This window comes from Motacilla alba, chromosome 5 (assembly GCF_015832195.1).
Source record: "Motacilla alba alba isolate MOTALB_02 chromosome 5, Motacilla_alba_V1.0_pri, whole genome shotgun sequence".
Classification (NCBI taxonomy): domain Eukaryota; kingdom Metazoa; phylum Chordata; class Aves; order Passeriformes; family Motacillidae; genus Motacilla; species Motacilla alba.
In genome coordinates, this window is record NC_052020.1 from 14,389,566 (window position 1) to 14,409,845 (window position 20,280).

The 20,280-nt window shown below is 41.5% G+C and overlaps 2 protein-coding genes across 2 annotated transcripts in view; both read left to right on the forward strand.

The window, feature by feature from the left end:
• The window catches only part of LOC119701303 (translation initiation factor IF-2-like), a 41,512-nt gene that overhangs the window by 10,965 nt on the left and 10,267 nt on the right, over positions 1-20,280 (forward strand). The window lies entirely within an intron of this gene.
• PTPRJ (protein tyrosine phosphatase receptor type J) overlaps positions 1-20,280 on the forward strand; it is a 65,119-nt gene that overhangs the window by 845 nt on the left and 43,994 nt on the right. The window contains exon 2 of the mRNA XM_038138063.1: positions 6-71. Coding sequence (XP_037993991.1) covers positions 6-71 — 66 coding nt within the window. The remainder of the gene's footprint in view (positions 1-5; positions 72-20,280) is intronic.

Consider the following 20,280-nt stretch of genomic DNA (forward strand, 5'->3'; position numbering starts at 1 on the left):
TGCAGGTGGATGCAATATCTGGAGCAGCCTTAGGGGATAGTCATTTCCCAGCCCTACAAGACAGATCTACGGTATGTGGTTTAACTGGTATTTATTTAACTATTGTCTTCTGACTCAGTCTTCATAATTTTACGTGTATCTGTTCAACTATTTCCTGGTTCAGTGTGTGAAGCACAGCACTGCAGGAGGAGTGAGCAGAAGGTCAGAGCTGCTATTTAGTTACTGCAGAGCACGCTTTTCCCTCTTCACTGATAATGGAGCCTAGTTCTCTTCGTGGTGGAATTGGTTAGGAGTTGATCTAAGTGGTGCAAATAGTTCTCTTCTAAATTTCTGAAAGTCTGAGCAGCCTACAAAAAAAAAAAAATTGTCCTTTTCACTCACTTGCACTGTTTTTCACTTGCAGGAAGGGACTTCTGTCCATCCAGCATTATTAAATCATGAAGTTAATGAGTGGGTGATTCCCACAGAGCAACCCCAGCTCCATCCTAGCAGAGCCACTGCCTGCTTGCGGTGCTCCTGCTGGACAGAAGGTCATTTCTGATAATGCCCCACAGGTTATGCTGCCTGCAGAATTCTGTGCAGTGCATTTATGGTTTGTAAGCAGTGTGTGCAGTGATTCCTCCTTTCCCTAAGTTTCGGGCTATTCACAACACCTGGCACAGCTGCTAAGAAGAATAGCAATTTGAAATGCCCAGCTCTGCAAAAACCTGTTGCTGCAGACTGAGTCTCCTGCAGTCTTGTTTCTGCAAATTGCCTACCTTGCTTGCTTCTTTTCTCTTGTAAATGACTTTTTTTAAATTGAAAAAGGCAAGATGAAAGAGCAAACAGGTATCTCATATGTGGGCATTTATTCAGTCATTGCTGCATGTGGTATTTGTTACTGTTGTCTCCAGATTTCATCAAAATTCATTCCGTGAATGTTAATCTGAGTTTTGCAGTGAGAGCTGGTCAGCTGAACATTCTGTCTCCTCCTGTAGAAATGTGTGGAAAAGATGGGAGATAAGATAGTGCCAAACTTCAGTTTCCGTTCTGAACAAAGACCTCTTACTTTTGCTTTCCTGAAGTCGGACATTTGCTGTTTCATGCTCCAGCATGGAACATAGCACTGATGAAATTCTGCTGGAGTTTTGAGGATAAAGCTAATGACTGAGAAGTTCTAGGAATTGCAGTAGGTTGTTGTGTCAAGATTTGTTTGAGGACTTGGGAGCTGCACACCTGCCACCCCTCAAATCTTTTTTGCACTTTCTTCCCCTTTCTTGCAGTGGTTTGTGACCTGGAGGTTGTAAATGCCATGGGACATTATAATTGTACATGGCTACTACTATGGAATCTTGTGGGGTTGGGGACTCTGGCAATGACTTCAAAAAAGGAATCTTTCTCAGTCAGCAGGTGCATATAGGAAATCAGCATAGTGCTCCACCTCACCTTTCTCTGCCAGGATTCACTTCTGCTCAAAAACTGCATAAAAATATGAGCTGCAAGGGGGAAAAAAAGCTTCCTTTATATAACTTGCTGTATTTTGTGAATACAGGGTTCCTTTTTGGTCATGAATGGGTTATAAATCAGACAAAAGTGGGGCTGTGGGGCCTCGTCTTTTTCTTCTCTAAGTGAATTGGCTAATTCTTGGTGGGTTTGCAGATAGGAAAGGCATTCCTTACATCAGGCACAGATGGGGAAAGGGTTCTTGTGTGGTGAGCTAGACATTTACCTCTAGACACAGGGCAGCTTGTGGTAAACCACTCGAGTGCTTGGGAAAAGGGAGTAGGAGTGTGAGTGAGGCTGCACAAAACCTTGGCAGGCATTTAGTGGGACAGTGAACATCACCCTGGATATGTGTCATGGAGCAAGTCCCAGTTCTGAAGCCTCTACTCATAGCAAGTGAGACAGTGAGACGCATTGGGATGCTAGGGAGCTTCTGAAGGGATGGCACATGGATGTGCACACCCTGCTAAAGGTAACAGCCTTTAGCTTATTGAAAAGGTGCAAAAATCAGTATGCTGGTGAAATATCTGTGTTGTAAATGGCTTCCATCAGGCTGTTGTAGCCCCAGGCAGCGTGTATTGTACATAACTGAAACAAACCCTTCTGTTGTCTTTGCACAGCAAGTACTGCTTTTTTTTCCTGACCAACAAAACCCACAGTTTGTTTCTGAATGTCCTATAGGGCTGTGACTGGTCTTGTGAGCAGTCTGTGGTTTGTATGTATTGGGTGGTGTTTGGAGGACTTTGAGATCTTCCTGACCCTGCTTTAATGCAGCAAAGAGAGCTAAACAAGAGCTGCCAGTGGGTGCAGCTGAGGGGGACAAGTGTACGAGAGGCTACTAGAGCCTGGGGTGTAAGCACTCCTCCATCATGTCCATCTCTGTGGAAGGGAAGCAAAGTTTCTGAAGAAAGGGAAGTAGGCTGTTGGGGGAGGATGATGAGTAAACAGAGTGTACATGAGGAGCAAGATTGCTGCAGCCTACGTAAGCTAGCAGCGTGCCTCAGCTGTTGAAGCAGTGCCCAAGTATGCGCTGTTTCATTACACAGAGCTGGACCGTATTCCCTCTGACACGAAACCGACCAGTCCACCTCCTTCTTCTTAATTAGATCCTCTTGGGATGAGACATCCCTTCCTGAAATGAGAGGGTGGCCAAATTCACACGCACCTGCCACCCCCAGACCTCTGCACACTTGACAGCCGTGATAACATGGCACTATCCCCTCTAATTTGGATACTGGTTAAAAGTGGTGGAAGGCATTTCTGGACAGCTAGTGTTGAACCTGCGGGCTGTCTCTACGTGAGATCACCAGCTGTGTGCTCTTTGCAAAGAGGTGATGATGATCAGTGTCTGCTGATGGTCAGCCTATGACGATCTGAGAGCTTAAGAGGAGTGAGCTTGTCTGGTTCATCTGTTTCACTGCACAGTAGCAAAGTCTCCAGTCTGTGGCGACCATTATTGAGGGGAAGATGTGACTGGTGTTACTGATTGCATGTGTATATATATATACACTTCAGGATATTGCTCAAATCTCCCTAGTTGGGAGTGGGGCTACCTTGCTTCTTTTGAAAATGCATGGGAAGGCAGTCTCTGTTCTGAAGTGCCCAAATGTGTGTTATTTTAAGCAAGTATGTGTGTAAACAGTCTGAATTTAGGGATCATTTCTGTGACTGCATAATCCATCTCTGAAAACCTAGGACGTGTTGGAGTTAAAGCTGCCCATTTGACTTCAATCTGCCCCTTTCCAAAGGATGGAGGCAGAGCCATACTCTTCTGCTCCCATGCTTGGCTGTCTTTGCTCAGTGCCTGCCCCCTCATGAGAAGGTGCTGCTGGAGAAATTTCCTGGATATATTTTGGGATGCAGGTAGAGGGTGTCCCAGTGCAGCTCCCCATACAGAGCCTTACTAAGCGGTGTGTTTGCCCCCCTTGATTTTTTGATTTGCTTTCAAGCTGAGGTGAGAGCATTTTTCCCCCAGTGCTCCAGTTCTGCAAAGGCTCCAATAGGCAAAAGTCAATTAAGACTTTTTATTTTGATATCCTAAGTATTTCTGAAATATGTAAGCTTTTCCTAGCTAAAGCAAGGGCAGCTTTAGTGAAGAGAGTGCTAAAGGGGTCAGGGAAAGTCCATTTCTTGCCAGACCATAAAAAAAAAAAGGTCTTTAGGGTATTTAGCATTGGCACAGCAATCTGTTTTTCCCCTTTCTCAGTGTTTTGAAGCATTTTGGTTGCAACATTTCATAATTAAGTAAATATATATAGGCAGATGCTGGCACATAGTCCTAAAACTTTGCCTCCAGAGCACTTGGGGTAAGTTATGAAGAAGGATCTTCTGATAGGAGATCTGGTAATGTCACATTACACCCTGTGAATTACCATTCAGGTTTCTCATTTAACTAGTTGGCCTTGATTTTCAGAGCATCAGTGCCTGTCTCCCTGTCATACAGAACAGCTCTTCCTCCTGCTCCTGTCTTGCTGCAGGTGTTCGCCCCCAGCCAAGCTCTGTGGTGTGGGATGCTCAGTGTGTGAGAGCACCCTCAGTTAGAGACACTGTGGTGGTGATGCTGTGGTGAAATCTCCAGGCACACCTGAGATGGGCAGCCTTGACAGAGCTGTGGCGCAGCCCAGTGTCACAGCCTTTCCTAAACTCTCCCTTCTCTGGGCCAGGTAATCCTGGTGTAACTTAAAGTGGGTGAAAGCTCCACCCAGTCTCAGTTTTCTTAGAGCAAGTATGGATGGTCTTTCTCACAGCATTTCTCATACTTGTTTCTAAATCAAGTGTATCCCATTTTCTTAAGTCTTCTGTGTATAAATATAATTGCAATTTGTCATTTTGATTGAAAATCCATCCTTAATGGCCCTGTCTTTTACATGTTTCCCTGTAACATATTATTTTAGAAACATAGTTATTTTCATATTTTAGCATTTTTATCAATATGAAACTTCAGAACATGATTTCTCTATTAAAAAGTCTACTCCTAAAATTCATCCTTGTTCTTTACAACTTTTTATCTCTCCCTTTCCTTTTCTGCCCACATCTCAAGTCAAATTTTAGGTATGTAGGTGGAATAGGTTTTACTAATGAGGGGGAAACAGATAGTTAAAAGTAGTGATGATGGAGAGGAATAAGTGCCTCTATTAGTGTGGTGACAAAGTGTTTTTTGCAGGATTCAGACTGTAGTTGCCCATGGTCTGTGGTACAGCTTGCACCCCAATTTTATTTCATGTTTATATTCAATTTTTGCATATACAGAATAGTTTGGTTTCTTTTGTATTTATTTAGCTTGCTGAGGAGGAGGATGGTGCTTTAATTGAAAGCAAAAATTCCTGTGAGCCATATGCCTCACTTTTCAGTCAGCTCTAATTAAATTTCTTTTTCCTCCCTGTTTCCCCTTTGTGTGCATAAATGAGAACTTACGTGGGAGATCCCCATCACTGTTATTGTGGCACAGTCCTGTTTTATGATCTTGCAGTTCCTTCTCTGTTGATCAGATTTTGTAATAACAAAGATTGTTATTACGGACATGTTTTTTGTGTGGAAAGAGCTTATGGAAGGTTAAATATTGCTACTGTAGGTCCTTTGGTCAGTATTTTGGAGTGATGATGAAAATCAATGTGTTCAGCCCCTGGGAAAACTTCTTAAATGTGGAGAAAAAGGCACAAGGGTCTGAAGTAACAGTGAAGTGAAGGCACACAGCTTGCAGTTTCTGAATTTCAGTGCTGCTAGGTCATTGCAAGGGGACCCTACTCTTGTTTTTGCTTTCTACAAAAAAGTAATTTTTAATACTAGTAAGTTTTTGAGTAACTTTAAGATAATGGGATAGTCTTAAGTAGTATTAGCTAGTTCAGTATATATGTTGTCTCTCTCTCTCTCTCTCTCTCTCTATATATATATGTGTGTGTGTGTGTGACTGTGTATGTCCACAGTATATATTTTTAAGTGTAGAACAGAAGAGAAGAAATGAGCCTTTAGTGAGAAATAATTTATTTTGCTATCTAGTTTTGTTTGTTTATTATCAAGTATTGTTTGAAACAGGCTGAAGGAAAAGGAACTGTGTGTTGAGATAAGCAGTAGGAGAATAAAAAAAAAAGACATGTACTTGGCTTTAATGATGTCCAGACTTACTGTGATATTTTCCAGGCACTAGTATTTTCCTTTCTTTGCTAAGATTATAAACAGTTGATTTTTGTTGAGTCTACAAAATAAAGAAGAACAACAGTATTAATATATTTAACTGTTCCTGAAATATGCATTGGAGTGCTTTGTTTTACTCCTCCTTTGTGTTTTAAAGAGGAACCTTGCTACATCAGGTTTGAACTTCTACAACTGATTAAGGAACCGTTAGCTTGACAAATAATCGTGTGATGAATGGCAGGGGGGAAAATGGTGAATCAAATAGTGAAGCACTTGAATGGGTTCACCTTAGGCACTTAAAAGGAAATTTCATCAGTAGAACATGCCAGGATTGTTTCAGTGGCTCTTCTGTTTCTGTTTGATCGATTCTGGGCAGGATGTCTTTTACACAGGCATTTTGTGTCCCTGTAATTGGAGGAAAAGTCAAGGGTTTCTTCCAGCCCCAGCATCTCTGGTGTTGGTGTGTCTGCCTGGTAAAAAGGGTCAGGCAGCTGGTGGGGACATTGTAGTGGTGTATATTTGCCAGTGTGTGTTTGATGTGTGTGCCTGAGCTCGGCAGGCCCTTGCTGGGCTGATGTGTATCCAGTCCAGATCCTCTTCTGGTGTGAAGCTGTGGCAAATACATCCCAGTGTGGGGATGGAAAGATGGGGCGAGTTCCCTGGGGTTCATCAGGAGCACTGAAGGTTTGCCTTGCCAAAGCAGAATGTGCGTGCTTGCTTTCTGCCCATCCCATCTCGAGGGGAATTTGGATTTCTTTAATGCCCAGGCTTGTGCTTATTTGGCTCCTTATGCCTGCATCTCATTATGTCTTGGTTTAAAAATGTGTTGTGTGCATTTGGACTCCAGGAGCCTGTTCTCTACAGCTTTTGGCCGCATATCTTTGTCTGTTTTGTCACCTGGATGACAGCATTGTGAACTTCCCACTGCAAGAAGTTGTTTCTGGAGAAAAGAGGGAATTTAAAAACCCTCTTTTTGATGGATGGATCCCTCTTTGTGATGGATTTCGTACTTGTTATCCAGAATGTATTTTCCTGTGAAAATAGAATCAATGGAAATTTAAGTCACAGTCTGCTATGATATGGTAGAAAATTACTTCTGTGTACTGATAGAGCACTAAGAGGTGGATTGCAATGTCTGAATGTCTCCAGATACATAAATAATGTCATATTGTCATATCATGGTCTAGACATATGTTGCTTGAAACAGGAAAAATACATAATACTGTTTGTTTAAAAATCTCTCTTTTCAAAAGGCATGTGCCAAGAAGCAGTGTGCTGGGGAATAAGTTCAGTTATCACCAGAAGGCCTTTTTTTTTATTTATTAGCAGAATTGTTTGTGAATGAGCAATGGAGATAGTGACCTACACGGTTTATAAAATGTGGGAATCTGCCTGTCTAGCCAGCACTATAAATAAATAAGAAAGGCCTTTGAAAGATTTTTGTCAGTTCAATATACATTATTTTGTTTCAGCAAGTCTCCTTTGCTTTACAGGCTCCATTCTGTATATGGTGCTATTTATAATCTGGGGTGGAGGAAGAGTCTCTGGGAGTGGGTGATTCACAGACAAAATAGGGCCATAAACAATGTTAACACTGTGGCATAATCTGATAAAATCAGAAACTTGGACCAAGAGTGCAGTGCTGTTCCTCACTAGGGCTGTTGTGTGGCAGCTTTTTCTCCCTTTCCGCTGACCTTCTCTGACTTGCCAGAAATGCCCTCTAGTTTTGTTTTCCTAAGAGCCCAGCACTGAGCTGCTGAAGGTTAACCTGAGAGCAGTGCTCTGGCTCAGCCTTCTGCAGGGAGGCTTCATGCCTGAGCCGTGTGAAGAGTGTGTGTGTCACCGCTGGTTTTCTGGGACGTGGCAGGGGAGTGTCCAAGGACTTTGGTAGCTCAGTGGTTGTCTCCTCTGCACCCTGGCCTGGCTGCAGAGAGCTAGTGTTCATGGCCAAAGGTGGATCAATGATTGTATCATGGGCTGGGAGTTATGGATGTGTGTTCTCTTACACTGCTCCTTTTCTGGGCTCTGGCAGAGAAAATGGAGCACTTAAGAAAATCTGGAGCTTGTCTAGGACTATGCTGAGGAACAGAGGGCAGAGCAGACAAGAGCTGTGGGAGCACACTGAGGTAGTATTTTGAGTGTGTGCCTTTACTATACAGGTAGAGCTAGCTTAACCACCTCCAGGAATAAGATGTGTGCTTCCTTGTGCCAAATGGAACACTGACAAAGTCCAGGATTTATTACTGGAAAGAGGGCAAATTAGAAGGATTGTGAAGAGTAAGGACAGAATCACTGGTGCTTCTCTAAGGCTCCTCTCTAAGTTGGAGGTGTTATTTGAGCTGAACTCTGAGGCACAGTATCCATTATGTGCATGTACATTTCTTTGAGGCTGTTACAGTCTGTTGGAGGTAAGTGATTTGTCAAATTTACCCAAGTACTGCATTGCAGAGCCCATCCTAAAACTCAGGGCTCATAACTGGGCTTGTGTATCTCCAAAACCATGGTGTGTCCAGCAAATCACAATTTAGGGAGTCACACAGGAGAGAAATATGTGAAGACATGAAGAAAAAGAGTGTAGCACAGGAATTAAAGATGAAATTTTTCTGTGGTGGTGGATGGGGATCCCAAAGTACTTCCTGGTCAGAAGCCTGTTGGAACAAAATCAGAAATAAACTTCTGAGCATTCAAGCCACAACAGAGATGAAAAGCACATAGAGTTAATTTTAAAAAAGGAAAAGAAGCTAGCCCAACTAAATAAAAATACACAGGCAAAAGTGTGCACTCATCATAGGCAGGAAAATTCTATCTTTTGCTTTCTCCTATTATGGGAGGGGTCATTGTTTCTTTTTCTAGTAAAAGAATCCTTTTTTAAAATGTCTGTGGGAAAGGAGAATAGTCTGAATTGAGTCTTTGAGATGTTGTATTACAGAGAGTCACAGAAAATGTACTATGCAAATGACTATCTGCCTTATTAGATGTCTCAATAGAGTTCATTGTCTCAATATTGCTATTATTGGAGATGGATGGACACTACGTGATTTTACCATCAAGCTGAAAAACTTCAGTGTTACAGTCTCATTACGAGGGCAATAATAGTGCACTGACTTAAAGGAGAGAATTGAATTAAGGGGAGTGAAAGGTCCATTGCTCTGTCCATTTTAGTTTGTCTTTTGTAGACTGTGCATCGTTTTAGGGGTCACAACAGGGGGGTTTGTGCTTCATGGTCTTGGTTTTGTTCGTCTTTCATTGCTAATAAAAAGAAAGCCTTTTTATGGGGAGGAATCCTCCAGCACCTGCTGTGATTTTGCTTGATTGCAGTTGTGGGAAGGCTGGCGTTGTTGGATGGTCGTGGTGCTTTCTCAGGTGGGGGCTGACCTGTACCACCCTGGTGTCCTCATGGAAGAGGAGCATCATCAACTCCTTTGTTCCCTGGTGCCAGGAGCTCATCACAGCGTTGCTCTTGTCCTTGGCTGGCTTCTTACCTCTGTGACTGCTCACTGAGCCTCCCCTGAGCTGTCACTAGAGCCCCACACACTGCCTAAGCAAAATATCAATTCCAAAAACTGCTGAAGCCAAAATCTGCCTGTTGTCCAAGTCTGTGTGTTGGCAGTCACCCTTAAGCCTACTTTTGAGGCCTTGCCTTGACAAGAATGTTTTCTTAGGTCAGGTGCTTGAAATGACAACTAACTGGTGTTTTGTGATGTGTATTTTTTTCTGGGCATCACTTGGTGTGCTGGATCTGGCTGTGTTACAGTATGGGAATTTCCAGGTAAAACTTTGGCTCCAGACATGTCTTTGGTGTCTCTGTGGCCCCATGGCAATAGTAGGGATCCATCGAGTGTGGAGCCATACTGCTGTTATCCATGGTACAATGCATCTCTTGGGTGATTTTGGTGGTTCTAAACCTATCATTTGCTTCATTTTTTTTTGCTTCATTTTTTTGTTTTGGTGTGGAGGGGGAAACAACTGAGTTTGTCTCTTTTGCTATCTGCTTAATATGTGTGGAAGTTAATGAGTAGCTAAAAGCAGCACGGGGGAATTGTGTTGTAACACAGTAACCTCACTCAGTGTTTGCTTTCCTTCCTTGACTTTTCAGTTTTGGAGGGGTGAGGAAGGCCTATTACTCATTAAACAAAAACAGTTCTTTACAACCCAGGGCATTTTCCCCCAAATACCCAACCGCCTCCTGTTAGTCATTGTAAGGAGCACCTGTCATGCAGTACTCTGTAAGAGGCATTATAGTAACCAAGGATTGCAATGCATACACACTGTGTGAGCCACATTTCCTGACAAATCTTTATGCAATAAAACCGAAGTTGCAGAATAAGGCACGCTCTACTTTTATTGTGTCATTCACCTTGGGGTTTGTGCTCCAGGTTTCTGTATTTCAGTATTGCTTATTGATGTTTGGTAAACTTTGCTTCCTTTTGGATATATGAATATGTACTCTGCTCTTCTCCATTTCACTCTCCCCTTCAGTTTTCCACATTGGTCTTGAGGGCTGAGTTTAATACAAGTGTGTAGAAGAAATTAAGGTATTGGTGGCTGTTGTAACCTTTTATGTTTTTCTGGAGGGGTTGGATTAATCTCAGAAAAAATACATCTTTTCAGGTTAAAAATGACCACTTAGTGTGATCTGCTGGGCATTCTTTTGGGGAAGGTTTAAGCAGTAAATTACCCTAAATTTCTCTAGCACCTAAACCAGCAGACTTAGTCAAATTGTAAAGCAGCAACTCTTCTGCTTTTGTTTTTTTTTGATGACACCTTTCTACTGCTGTGACTCTGAATATGATGATTACTGAAAGTTTTTTGAAAAACAAAAGCAACCCCAAAATGTGCACCCTTTCCTCCTGGAACTTTTGGCAACACTTTCACCAAGTCAGTTTTGTTTGCTCTGTGTTTTTGGTCATGTTGCATGTGGCAGACACAAAACAGGGAAGGAAAAGGTACTGTAGGAAACAGTAAGATACATCTATAAACCCAGAAGCTTTCATAGATTTCAGGAACTGTGCTTATCCCTAATAAATATCTTCAACTGATTAAAACCAGGGAAAAAAAAATCTAATTAACAGTGCAGCTTTTTAGTTAAAAATCGGGTAATGCTGAGCTCAGTGAATTGAGCTAACTTGCATTCTGCTGTTATCAACAGAGATAATTTAAGGGAATGTTGGAAGACAGTTTGCAGTAGTACAATTTTTTTGGCATGTACAGCAACAGAAATTCTACTTTTTTTCCTGCTCCTCATCAGAAAAGCTCAGTGCACAGGTAGTGCATTGTTTTGCACTGAGCTATCTGTCTAGTCTTTCAAGGAATATGTGGGATTTTGTGTTGCTTGAATATATTCTGTGATTAGACATAATAGGTTTTATTATATGCAAAAAGCACACCTTAATAGTGGTTCTTGCAATTGTTTTGAACATCCTAGCTTTTATGCAGCTTGTCTTCTTCTTGTGTGACTTCTTTATATTTTTTGAACTCACTGTATTGAAATTATAAGGGAAATATTCTCATTATTTCAGTAGGAAAAGCATATTACACATTTATGACTGGCTGTGTAGAGTTCAATTACCATTTCATAAAATGGCACTCAAAGCTGTGAAGAGCTCCTGGGGCGTTATTTCTCCCATCCTCTTTCTGACTCCCTTGTACATCTCAGAAGGGCTTTAGCTACTTACTTTGTTCTTCCTTTAGGAGTTTATGTCTTATTTTCAGCATCACCCCCTGCCCAAGGGGAAAATTCCTCCCCTTCTAAAGGAAGATGGAAGGTCTGGCTGTCTGTTGAAGTGAACCCTTGTGCCTTTTGGTTGCTGATGATGGGAAGTGGAGCCTGTGACCACTTAACTCTTCTGACATCTCACTTGCCTGTTCCCTTTCTATGCCAAAGGAAATGTTTTTTGTTTGAGTTTTTCTTTTTTGTTTTTTTTTTTTTTTTGGTGTGTGTGTGTGCTGCTGGCTTTGTATTTCTGCATATGACTTAAATTTTCTCTTTTTGCAAGGTTGGGGCTTTTTAATTCTTTACATTGGTCCACTGGATTTTAGTAACTTTGAGTCTCCTTGCCAAGGTGGCAGAAGTTTGGAAATAACTAAAACAGAGAGGGGTAGATTACCTCACTTTGTCATTCCTACAGTTTGTACCCTCCACGTGCAGCACAAAAGGTGATTGTCTGTCTGAACCTTTTCTGGACCATGAAGTGTTTATCTCAAGTGAATGCTGTAGATTCATCTTTCAAAACACATGTTGTAGCAAATAGAATTAATGTTTTGCACTGTGGGGAAGGGATAAATCCTTTGCAATTGCCAGCTGCCTTAAAGACCCTCCTATATTGCTGTGGTTGGGTTGGGAGGGCAATGGGCAGGAGGTGGTTTTGCCAGATGAGAGCAGAGTTCTCAATAGAGTGGTGCCCTGGTTTCTGTTTCTGAGTGTTACTGAAGTGCAAATATATGTAATTTGCACGAACAGGCAAAATAAAGGGTGCTGAATTTCCTCCTCCTTTCTTCAAGTTCTGCTATTTCAAGCTGCTGTATTTGTGTTCTCCACTAACGCTATTGCACAGAGGAAGGAGAACATTTTATTTAAAAACAAGTATTTAATGGCAGTTAATTTGTGCAGTGTTTATAGTAATTACTTGAAGAACACATGGTACCTTTTCTGTTGTGAATAAATACTGTACTAACCTCTGCTAAGGAGTAGTGCAGGTTGTCTAATGAATTGCATCAGGGTTCCCAACTGGTTCATTCATTTCATTGTTGGTGCTGGCTGAAAGATGATTTGTTCCTGCTGTGTCGGAATAATCCCTCTGCAAGGGCCTTGTGCATCTCAGTCATGGCAGTGATAAAGTAGCGTGCCTGGAATAGAGAGTGCTTTTGAAAACAGCCTTTCTAAAAGGATGTTCTCATGTCCAGCCATGTACAGTGTTAAGGCAAAAGGACCTGAATTTGTGTGGCTTTTCTAAAGGAGTCACTTGCCTGTCTCGTGTCTTTCAACTGGTTCACATAGGCAAAAGACAGGAAAGTGAGGCAAGCAGGCAGGGAATGAGTGGATTGTAGAAAAGATGCTTTTGAGATTCCTGGTCAGAAGAGAACATGCCATCATTTAGTAGGCTGCCAGTAGAGCTTTCACCAGGAAGAATGATAAGCAAATGATTCTGTTTACTTGTTTTACATAATTGAAATATGCCACCTCTGTGAAATGACTGTTGTTGCCGGAAGGTGAATGTTTTCCTGCCTCAAATGCCATTGAAATGGGCGAGTGTTAGATCTTTTCCTTTATGTTTGAAAGAGGGTGAGGCCTTACGAAACAGCTGAGCCAATCTAATGGCCATCTTCTTCCCTGTGTCGCCCTCAGTGACGTGAGCTGCTCCCTTTCACTCTGCTGGCCCGTGTCTGACCTCGTGTTGGGCTGGGTGAGATAGCTAAACTAGCAGAAAGCTATTCCCATTATTCTGGAAGAGAGGTTCTCTGCCAAATGAGCTGCTTAAACAAATTCACTGTGCAGTCAGGTGGGTGACCATGTCTCAGTGAGGGCAGTGTGAGGAGAGGAGGAATGGGCAGGGTCAACCAGTCTGCAGCAGCAGTAGTAAAAGTTATATTAACTATGTTTTAGTTTCTTAGGCAGTGTCATCATCCATCTATGTCAGCCTCAGATCAAATGCCAATTTCAGAGCTAAATGTGTGAACTGTTTTAATAGAGCAAATCAAAGTCCAGCAGGGTGGCAATAGCAATGTGCTGATGGTCGATGAGGTTATTTCAGCATTCAGTTTCTCCTACAGCTGCAAAGACAAGAAGCTCCTCCAAGCATAAAAATCAGTTTTCCTTTTAAAAATAATTTCTGAATTTGTTTTTTTCAAGAAAACTGGAAGTAATGTGCTGAGAATGTTACACACCTGTGTAGCAAAAGCACGTTATTTCCTATCACTCAAAACAAAACAAACTTACCAGCTTTTTCTAGGGACCTGTCTGCTACAAACCGTGGGATATGAGAAAAAAAGTATTAGTGTATGTCTGTGCCTTGCTGAACCTGATGTTAGTGACAATGGTTAATTTCTTAATTACTTAGGAATAACCCTCTTTTAATAAAAACATGCAGTGTATTATAGACACTGTAATATCGCCTTATTCTTATATTTCTGCCACTTTTAAGACAAATTTATCCACAATAATTTGAGTAGTTACTGCTTGTTAACACTATGTGAAGGCAAAGCACCTACTTTGCTGAAGATCTCCTGTAACTTTTCTGACACTTTCAGTGGGTGCAGTTGGGCTTTGTTATTTATTTCAGCCTAGAAAATCCTCATTAAGGTACCCTAAAACAGTTTGAATATTTGTCTATCAACACATTACCTTTTGGAGTAGAGATGTGTGATTATGCTAACACTAATTAAGCTGGGGAATCATTAACATTGGGTTGTGATAGATTATCCAGTATCTGGCATTTCTAAATCAAGCTGGTTTTACCTTGAACTGATTATGTACCTAAACCCCAAGGCATACATAGATTTTGGGAAGGAACTTGCAGTTGGAGTCAGGCCTTGGTCCCCAAGGCATGTAGAGGTCTGTGGCTTGCAGTGTTCCACCGGTGGTGGCTCCAGTGAAGCATTTTGGTGATTTACTACAAGGAGCTGCAGCTTTGTGCAGTATAAGCTCTGGTTTGATTTTTTGGTTGTTGTTTTGTTGGTTTTTTGTTTTTGTTTTTTTTTGTTTGGTTTTTTTTTTTTTTTTTCAGTTGACTTGTGTCCTGTCTGCTTAGCAAAAGTTGGGAGGACTGGGATCCTTCAGTATCTTTCTATGCACTTTCCTTTTTTGTTGCTGTTAGAAATTGCAGACTGGTTACTTAGAGTTCATGCAGAGGTCAGAACATGGGAATCTACTGGCAAATATTTTTTCTTCCTCCTCCAGTTTACATTAGGGAAATAATTTTTGTTTCTTAGTTGTTTATTTTAGCCAAAGGCTCTTATCTGTTTCCCCAAACACATTTTGTTTCATTTGAGGCTTAATATTCATATTGTCTAAGATGTTTATTACACTTTTTAACAAGAAAGGTGATTTTTAGACTTTTCTTGTAGTCATGCTGGTAAGGAATTACTTCTGGTTAGAAGATTGAATATAAAGCCTATTAGTTTTTACCAGGAAAAGCTCCAAAGCAGGCTGAAGTCCTTTCTACAGCTCAAGCAGTTTCAAGCTACTGTTGCCAGATGTTTTCACTTGTAAATGTTTTGTCTGTATGTGTGCACTCCACCTTGATGTTGTGTACCTATGAACAAGGTCTCACTGAAAATAGTGATGTGAAAATAGACAGAAATACTGCAAACGTTATTCAATCTGATTTTTGTGCCTTTGAATTTTTCTTTTTGCCTCCATTTGGAACATGACACTTAATAACTCTTTGAACAAAAGTGACAAAGAAAACCCACTGTGGATTTTGGGTCTTGCTTTTATGGAAAAAATGTTTAAAGAGACCTGTTAGGTGAGGTGAACCTGCAGCTCTTTGTGGTGCAGTTTCCTCTCTCAGGTTGTTGCAGGTGGCTCCTGAGCTGGGACTCATGTTTGGGCTACATTGGTTGAAGGAGTCAGGCAGATGGGATTCTCCTAAGGATTCAAAAGGTCCTTTGACAAAATTTGCCCTGGTAATTTATTGCTTGCTTTGCCTGGCAGAGACTAGGCTGGTAGCTTGGCTCAGTGATGTTTGAAATTTCTACAGTGGAACTTGTCACTTGTCAGCTTGCCCGCATCCCGCTCCTGAAAAAGAGCGGCAGAGGAGCAGAGCAGGTGTCCATGGGCAGGAATTGGGACCTGGCTGATGACAGTGATTGTAGGAGTGTTCTGTGCAATCAGGAATGGGAGGAAACTTCCCCCTTGTCTGTATTCTACTGCAGAGAGAGGGGTGTGCTTCATTCACACAGAGCAGACCTCAGAATGCAAACTTGGCTCTTTTAGAGGGGGTTAAAATAATAATCGCAGGTTGGGGTGGCAAGAACAAAGCTGAACAAAAGTTCTTTTCTCCAGTTGTCACTTGGCACCTCTTCCTGCTCTAAGGGCTCAGCCAAAGCATTAGTACTGATCTGCTGCAGAGAAGGGCTGTGTACAGTTGTTCATGATATAAGCAGGCCTTTTTTATGGAGTTATATGGATCACATATGGTGTATGTTGTATGGATTACATATAGGTATGTAGGTTACCTGTTTTCAGCTCTTTGACGTGTTGTTGGCCATATTTCGAGTTTCCCCATGCAAAAAGTAATCAGAGAATAAAATAGTCTGTGCCCCATGTTTTTAGGCTTCTGAAATAAAAGAGAATTAAAAAAAAACCAAACAGCAAAACCCTCCATTCTAAGATACGAAGATGAAATGTTCTGATATAGGCAAGTTTACACAGAAATTTAATGATGAAGATCAGTTAGTCATACAAATGTTTGGATGTTTACCCACAACCAGGGAAGCAAACAGCAAACATAGTTCCCAGCTCTGCTGCAGCTCTTTCCTTATCTAACTCTTCCTCTTGTTTGCTGTTGCCTTATGGTGCTTTGGGAAGAAAGAGAAGGCTTGGCATTCCTTGGTGTATTTTGGGAATTCTTGTGCTGAAAGTACTGGTGTTCTGTTCCATGTCATCTCTGTCACCCACCCTCCTTTTTTTTCTTTATTCCCCCTCTCTTCTCTGTCAGTGCTGCTCTTAAATTCATAATTATTTTGAGAGCACTGAGCTCCCATCCCCGCTCTGCAGCAGAGACAATGAAAAAAGCAGGAATGTGTCTAATGACCCATGAAATCAATAATCCTTGTAAGCAGTTGGTTGGGAAAATGAGTCACATGTCTTTATTTTGAATGTCTGGGGTGTTTCAGAAAGCAGGCAATAGGAGAAAGTCTGTCAAGACAGTACTTGCTGACACCCGTGTGTGCATCAGAACCTGAGCAGCTGATCTGAGAAAATCTTTAGAAGCTGCTCTCCGATCTGTTCTTCGGTGTCTGTGGGGTCATAGGAAATCCCCACAATGTGAAGTAATTAGCCTTCAGCTTTTTCATTAGTGTGAAGTTTTCTTCTTCGGTGTGGAAGTCTTCCTAAAGGCTGTATGTTCAGGGAAGTGCTGCAAGCTCACTAATAGTTTTACAACTGGTCTATTGCCTGGCTTTCTTGCTGATCTTGGAGCTTGTCAGGGGAAAAAAAAGGAAAATGTTAAAAGTGCTGCTCCTGATGTCGTTCATTTCCATAACTTGTCAAGGTATGAAGGAATATTGATTTGTGGTTTCTGATTAGAGTGAACAAACAAATTTTAAGTTGTTAAGTTGTAAGGTCAGAGCAATTAATATATATGAATGTATTTTTCAGAGGCTTTTTTTGTATTTGCAAAGATAACAAGTTTTGCCTGTTTCTGTACCAGCAGCGATAGAAATCTTGCTTAAATAAACTGAAATAAAGTACAATGAGGCCTTTAAAAACAAAGCATGGAAGGAAGGGGCAGCAATTTATTGGTTCATTGTGTTGATGACATGCTAAATACACAACTTGAGAGGGCTTAGCTCCGGGTCTAGTTCAAAAATCTTTTCATTTGTGTGTTGTGGTGTCCCTGAGGAGAAAGAATACTTATGTCTGGAAACTGTCTTAGTGCTAAGAACTATACTTTATCTGGTTAAACACTGTTGAAACTGAAAGTTTTTAAAATAGTACTGTGTGTTTTTTACCATCATGTTAACTGAAGCTACTTTGCATAAGGTTGTTCCTGGCTTCAGTAAGTGACTGTGGCCAGCAGGCCAGTTAAATATATTTCTGCTTAACACATTTGTTGCTGTGCTTATTTTGAGTAACCTCCCTGCACTAGAACTGTAATATTTCTTCATGTAATTTCTAACAAGTTATGCTTCTGTAGGCAAGGAGATGAGAAGTGTTCCTAAAAGCAGCCCAGTGGAACTGTTAAGTGATTTCAAGTTGCAGATCTGAAGTAATTCATTAAAAAGCAAAGCAAAATAGAAAACCACAACCCAGTGAGAGTGAATAGAGTAACAATGGCAACTTGTCTGTGAGCTCTGCAAATTTGATGTACAAGTTGCTGAGATACAATAATGTAGAAACTGTTGCACCATTTTTAGCAGCCTTAAGAACCTTTATACTCAGGGCTGTACAATAAATCCTGCATCTTTTTTATTATGTTTTCCTTTCACTATGAGACATTGCTGTGTTGTGTTTCAAATAATATGTGTACTCTAAATCTTCATGTGTTAAACGCAGGCTGCAAAGCATTTTTAGATTTCAAAATTGAAAGTCATTTGATTTAGTCTGTTGCAACAAGCCCCTAAATTAGCAGAGCAAATAAAAAGGAAATAGCATTGACAAGTTCCTTTTCCTTACCAAGATAATTTAAAATACTGGCTTGTAAAAAGGTCTGTGAGAAATCGTTATAAAATGCAGCAAGAGGACTTGTGAAACAAAAATCTTCATCTCTCCTCTTGGTTGTTACATGCAGCTGGTCAGGGACTGAATGGAAAACACTTCTACAGTTACAATAAGTTCTAAGTTATAAGGGAAAGTAATTGTATTAAAGAATGTACGGCTTTTGGGAAAGGGAAAACAGAAGCAAATACTTGAGTATGACTAAACCCAGGGTCCCAGAATTTCAGGCACTTCATTCTTGGTGCAGTCTTCTATGTGCAACTGGTTCCATTTGAACTTTTGCACTTTTTTTTTGCATGATCAAATAATGTCTAACATTTTCATTATTCTGTGGGCCAAATACTGGCAGTCTGCTCTGCCTCATTCCTTACTCTGTGCAACAGAAACTTCACAAATTCCCATTCATCAGTTTGCTGAAAAACTGCCTGCATGTGTTCAGCACTGCAGTTACTGCCTCTGTTCCTTTGGTCCTCAGGCATCATAAGGGGGATGAAATGTTTCTAGTATGTAATACTTTCAGCTGATATTTTATTTTATTATCATGCTTCTTGCTCTGAGGGATAATATATTGCCAGGTCCCAGTGGATCAGGATTGCTTTAAGGCTGGTTGTTACTTTAAGCCAGACTTCTTATTGCTACTCTCCAAAGATGTAACCCTTAGAATTACAGTCTGTGTGATGTTGTGTAAAGTACTGAAAATAGGGATCATAGATGCCCTTTGCAGAAGGATTCCAGAAAATGCCAGTTTTACATGTTTCCCACTCTTACTTGCCCCTCTGAAACTCAAACTTGCTTTGAGATCTCCTTTTGCCTTGTAGCAGAAATGCTGCAGAGAGCTTTAAGGGAATTGTTAGTCATTTCTGCAGAAGTACACACAGTGAAGGGCTTTGGTACCTCATCCAGTCCTATCATAAAGGTGTTCTTTAAGGGATGATGTTTGCAGCAGTGTGAGGCTGAAATACATGCACACTTCTGAATCTTGTAGCACTTGTTGAGACTTGCAGTTTGGCCCACGGGTCATCTTGTGAACATGAGTTAGGATTTACATCTTTTACCTGTAAAATGAATGGTGACTTTTTTAAAAAAATGCTTTTTATCTGCTGAATCCAAGCTTGACTTGGACTCCACTGTGTGGGAATCAAAGCCCCTGGCCGGCCCCCATCCGCCCTCCTCGTCACTCTCCCCAGTTCAGAGCCGCTTCTGGCCAACTTCAGAGAATTCACTTCAAAGGTTTTTGGCAGACACAGAACAGCCAGGCTGAGATTGGAGTTTCCAGCTTCACAGAGTGAGTGAAGCCTCGGCTTCTCAGGGAGCCCTCTTCTCTTTTCCTGTTATTCACTCAAGCCAAACGTGAGCTGCTTTCATGGGGGGCATGGAGGCTGTGTTCACCCCTCACTTGAACTGTGCAGCAAGAGGGGAAGGTGCCTGGGAAAGGTAGATGCCTCCAGCTCTGGCAGAAAAAGGAACTTCAAATTCAGCTATGGAGAGAGATTCCATGTTAGTTCTCCACCTCCCCTGAACATAGGATTGGCTTTATAACTAAAGCACAAGGTTTAATCCTGCCCGTAAGGGATCTGTTTTTTCTGTTTTAGCAATCCTATTGCAACTCTTCTGGTTCTTGTTAGTCCCTCAAAGATCTGGTTCCTCTTCTCAGCTTCCTGAGATCTTACTTCTCGGCAACTTCCTATACCCATAATGAAAATGTGCTCCACAGAAATAGTGTGTACTGTCTGGAAATTTGTATTCTTTCGTATTTGGCAATATGGGACCTTCTGGGTGTCAAATGTCCAATTGCATGAGGGAACACTGCAGCTCCTGCTGGTGCAATTGCTCTGGAAACCTCAAGCAAGGTGAAAGCTGGGGCAGCCATGTCCCTCTTGTGCTGGGGTGAACCCATCTGCATCTTCCTGCCTTAACATCCTGAAACTCTGTGTAATGGCTTTCGGGGGAACTCCTGTCCCCTGCAAACCCCAGAGCATATGTTCTCTTAGCCACGGTTCTCAATTAAAAGCTGTCATGGTTTCAGGAGAAGCCAAATACCAATGTGGCTGGGAGAGCTGCCCATGGAAAATAAAATGGGGGCGGGTGGAGAGCACCTGGTACAACATTTTTGTGTGAGGTACTCGGTGTTCTTCAAAAGTAGATACAGAAATATGTCGAGTGCAACCCTTATCACCTTCTCCACATCCCATTTTGAATATTAATAGTTTTCTTTAAGACAGTGGCCCTGAGATGGTGTGTGGTTTATACTATGCACTTGCCAGGCTATTTATATATTTAAAGCCTTG